The sequence below is a fragment of the Nycticebus coucang genome, chromosome 21 (genome assembly GCF_027406575.1).
Source record: "Nycticebus coucang isolate mNycCou1 chromosome 21, mNycCou1.pri, whole genome shotgun sequence".
Classification (NCBI taxonomy): Eukaryota; Metazoa; Chordata; class Mammalia; order Primates; family Lorisidae; genus Nycticebus; species Nycticebus coucang.
Window position 1 is genome coordinate 51,651,317 of NC_069800.1, and position 3,724 is coordinate 51,655,040.

Below are 3,724 nucleotides of genomic sequence, written 5' to 3' on the forward strand. Positions count from 1 at the left end.
ATACACACACACACACCCATGGCTGGGGGTCAGGCTTTCATGAGTAGCAGTCTCCATTAGACTCACAAGTTCATGGTACAAAGAGACAATAATTCTTCAGAAGAAACATGGTATTGTGTCAACAAAGGGGAAAGCATGCTGGATATACACACTACAGACATCCTCCTTAGAGGCGATTTGTGTTTTCTTTCCTTTTCTCTTCTGAGTGATTTCTCCTTCCTGCCCACTGTGATTTCAAAGGCATCACCCACTTCCAGACCTAGAATTCCTTTCCAGTTACTTTCATGGTATATCTCAAAGCCCATCTATGAGATGATAAAGTGCAATAATTAGTCATTAGATGTTTTCCTTACATAATTTTTCACAGAACCAAAGAATGAAGGAAAATTCCAGTTTGTTACTGGAGAGGTACAATGATAAGATAGGTCTCGGGTGGGGTTTTCAGGAATAGGCATAGTAGGGGAACACCCTGGTTTTGAAATCAAGACTGGATCTACCAGTGACTTGATGAATAAGCTTCAGTGATTTTTTTCTTTTCTTGGGCCTCATAGTCTTTTGAAATATGAAGAATTTTCTTGTGATGGGCCAGCCAGCACTGCTTCTGCATGAGGACGCTCTTGGGGCTCTCGGGGGTGATGTGACACAATATCTGTCCTGTCTCCCTGTGAATAATCCCAGGTCCCTCCCCAGACAGAGGTAGATATTTCCTGGTGGAGGTAAGGGAACATCTGGTCCCTTGTAAAACCACAGCCCCGCCCCTGATGCCACGCCGAGTTGGAGCTACATAAAGCTGGGCTTAATGCCAGCTCTTAGTCAAACACCTTCCTGACAACATGAAGACCAGCAGCTTCTTGGTTCTGGTGGTGCTCTTCGTCCTGGGGACGCTAGCAGTAGAGGCAGCTGTCAAAGGAGGTGAGTAGGCAGGTGATCTGATGGAGCTGGCTTGGGATAAGGAGAGGCTCTTCAGGAGCCCCTGGCTCTAGACGGGGAGCGCTTCTGGAGCAGTCAGCAGAACTGGAGCCCATGCTTCGGCTTTCTGGCCATTGCCATTGCATTCAGAGAAAGCAGGAAGTTGGTCAACAGATTCCACGCACTTTCTATCCCAGTGACTGAGCTATCAGGGCTGTTGTGGAAAAAATGTTGTTAGATGACCTTGGCCTCTGGTGTTGCTGCATGTGCAGAATATGCAACAAAGTGATATGCCCCAGCTTCTGGGCCCTGGTGTGACCTCTGTCTTCTACTTTTCTGCTCCATGAAAATCCCTAAGTAATTAGTCCTCTAAGAGGAAGTTGAGAAATAGGACATGAGAAATCATGTTGTTTGAGGACCCCTACTTTACAAAAGGAGGGAACTGAAACATAGAGAGGTGAGAAGAATTGTCAAGGCAATTTCCGGACCTAGAATGGAGCTCAGGCCTCTTGGCATGTGGTTCCTGGCTCTTTCCCTCTCCACTAAATTTCCTCAGAAATGACAGGGTGTCCTCTCCCTTTTGGGTGTCAACCTAGTCTGGCCTCTGCTCCTGAGAGACTTGTTCTGGAAAAAGGGAGAAGAAACACTCAAGGGAACTCCTGTAAAGCCTTTCCCCAAAGAGAAGGGAAGAGCCTTCTGAGGGTGTAGCTACCTGGGTGCACCTCTCCCACCTGAGGTCATGGTTTGGGGGCCATTGCAGTGGGCAATGGCTGGACCTGGGGAAAGGTGCAGTAGTTGAAGCAGGCATACTGGGTCTTGATGTGGGCCCATTTCTTCTTTACACAGTTCCTGCTAAAGGTCAAGGCACTGGCAAAGGTCGTGTTCCATTGAAAAGACAAGATCCCCTTAAAGGACAAGTTTCAGGAGAAGCTGACGAGCTAGTCAAAGGGAAAGGTCCAGTCAGGGGTCCAGGCTCCACTAAGCCTGGCTCCTGCCCCGAGATTCTGATTCGCTGCGCCATGCTTAACCCCCCTAACCGCTGCTGGAGTGACACCCAGTGCCCAGGGACCAAGAAGTGCTGTGAGGGCTCTTGCGGGAAGATCTGTCTGATACCCCAATGAGGTGAGCATGGGCTGGAGGAAGAGGGGTCCCATGAAGACTCAGAAGAAGGCTGTATGGTGGGAAACAATCCTAGTTGGTGGGTGGGAGGATGTGGGCTGGTGAAGGAAAGACTGAGAGGTGAAAGGTCACAGGGGCTGTAAGGGGAGTGCTGAGAGGTGAGCCTGCCTCTGAGTGCTTTGACCTTCAGAGTCTCATGTCTCTCTTCTCTCCCACCAGGTGGAACCTGTCCTTGTGTGCCTGTCCAGTTCCCATGGCTGCAGGCTGTCATCTGCTCCTCCATCCCTGGAGCCCTCCCCTTTCTCCTCCTGCCCAGTTGTCCTCTCATTCAGGATGCCCAAGCCTGAGCTGTCTGTCTCATCCACTGTCCAATAAAAAGATCCCTTTCTGCTCGATATGTTTCTGGCTTCCATGACTTCAGGGTTCCTGCCTTCTCTGGGGAGGTGGGCATAGAATTGGGACTCCTTCTCCCCAATGGAGATGGGAAAGGGACCCATGGGTAGAGCAGCAACAAGAGGCCCATTCCTAGGACTTAATATTAGACATCCACTAACCAGACCAAGCACTCTTGTTCCTGCCCTATTGGGTTTCACCAGGAAATGGAAGTCTGGAAATATTACCTTTGGCCTAACATCAGGAAAAACATGAAAAAACAAACAAAAGAACATTGCATAAACTGTAAGCAAGTCCTTCCTTTTCCAATCCACCATCAGTCCTGACCTGACTACTGTCAGCTTTGCCACTGTGACCAGTCAACCTGTGTGGCTACCCCTATAGTTCCCTCCTCCCTTTTCTTTAATGCTTTCACAGGATCTGTGCCCTTCCACACAGACGTAGAGAGAATTATATTACACATGCTGGGAATTTCACTGGTTGTTGGCTGAGATTTCTCCATTGATACAGCATTCCTTTAGGTTAAACAGTATTTTTTCCCAATTTCTGTTTTAAGATATGAATGAAGAAGCAAAACACACCAAGTCCTTGATACTTTGGTGTCAATGACTAAGTGAACAGTATTCTCTGGAGACATCCTAGTTGAGGGCAGGGAAGATTCAAGCAGTGAAGACAGGGGTAGGAACGTGCTGAGCAAACTTGAATGACCTCATCACTCTGCTATTGACCCACCTGCCCCAGGGGCCTTGGACAAGGAAGCTCTCAGAGAAGACCAAAGCTTCAGAAGGAGGAAAAGTTTGGGTGAGATGGGGTGAGCACAGGCTTAAGAGTCAGGCGACCTGAATATTGATCCCAAATTTGCCTCCCAACTTGTTGAGTGACATCAGACAAATGCCCATCCCACTCTGAACCTCAGTTGTCTGTTTAAATTGAAGGGGTTCAATATAATTATTCTGGAAAGAACAGTCTAACTCTGCCCTTCTAGTATTTGAAGCAACTCTTCTTTTCATGTTCGGCTCCTGCTGGGAGTGGAAGTGGGGAGCACAGGCTTGTGGTGAAAGGACATGAGCACTGCACCCCTTTGCCCTTTCTTCCCACATGAGCCATTGGCTTTCCCCCACTGTTCAGAAAATGCCTGAACTGCAATAGAACTTTGGTGCTAGGGTTTCTTGGAGTATAGGCAAGAGCGGTGCCCAAGTTTCTGGCCTGACACATATAAAATTCATACAAACATTAAAGTAATAATGGTTTGTGCTTTTTAGTATTTACTTTATTTCAGATCCTACGCCTAGTAGATTATATG

At 47.9% G+C, this 3,724-nt stretch overlaps 1 protein-coding gene across 1 annotated transcript; it reads left to right on the forward strand.

The window, feature by feature from the left end:
* The first annotated feature begins 756 nt into the window (after positions 1-756).
* PI3 (peptidase inhibitor 3) lies at positions 757-2,423 on the forward strand. The gene is made up of 3 exons (XM_053574480.1): positions 757-912; positions 1,756-2,031; positions 2,248-2,423. Exons 1-2 carry the CDS (start codon positions 834-836, stop codon positions 2,028-2,030), a joined length of 354 nt encoding a protein of 117 aa, XP_053430455.1. The 5' UTR covers positions 757-833; the 3' UTR covers position 2,031; positions 2,248-2,423.
* Positions 2,424-3,724: the final 1,301 nt, after the last annotated feature.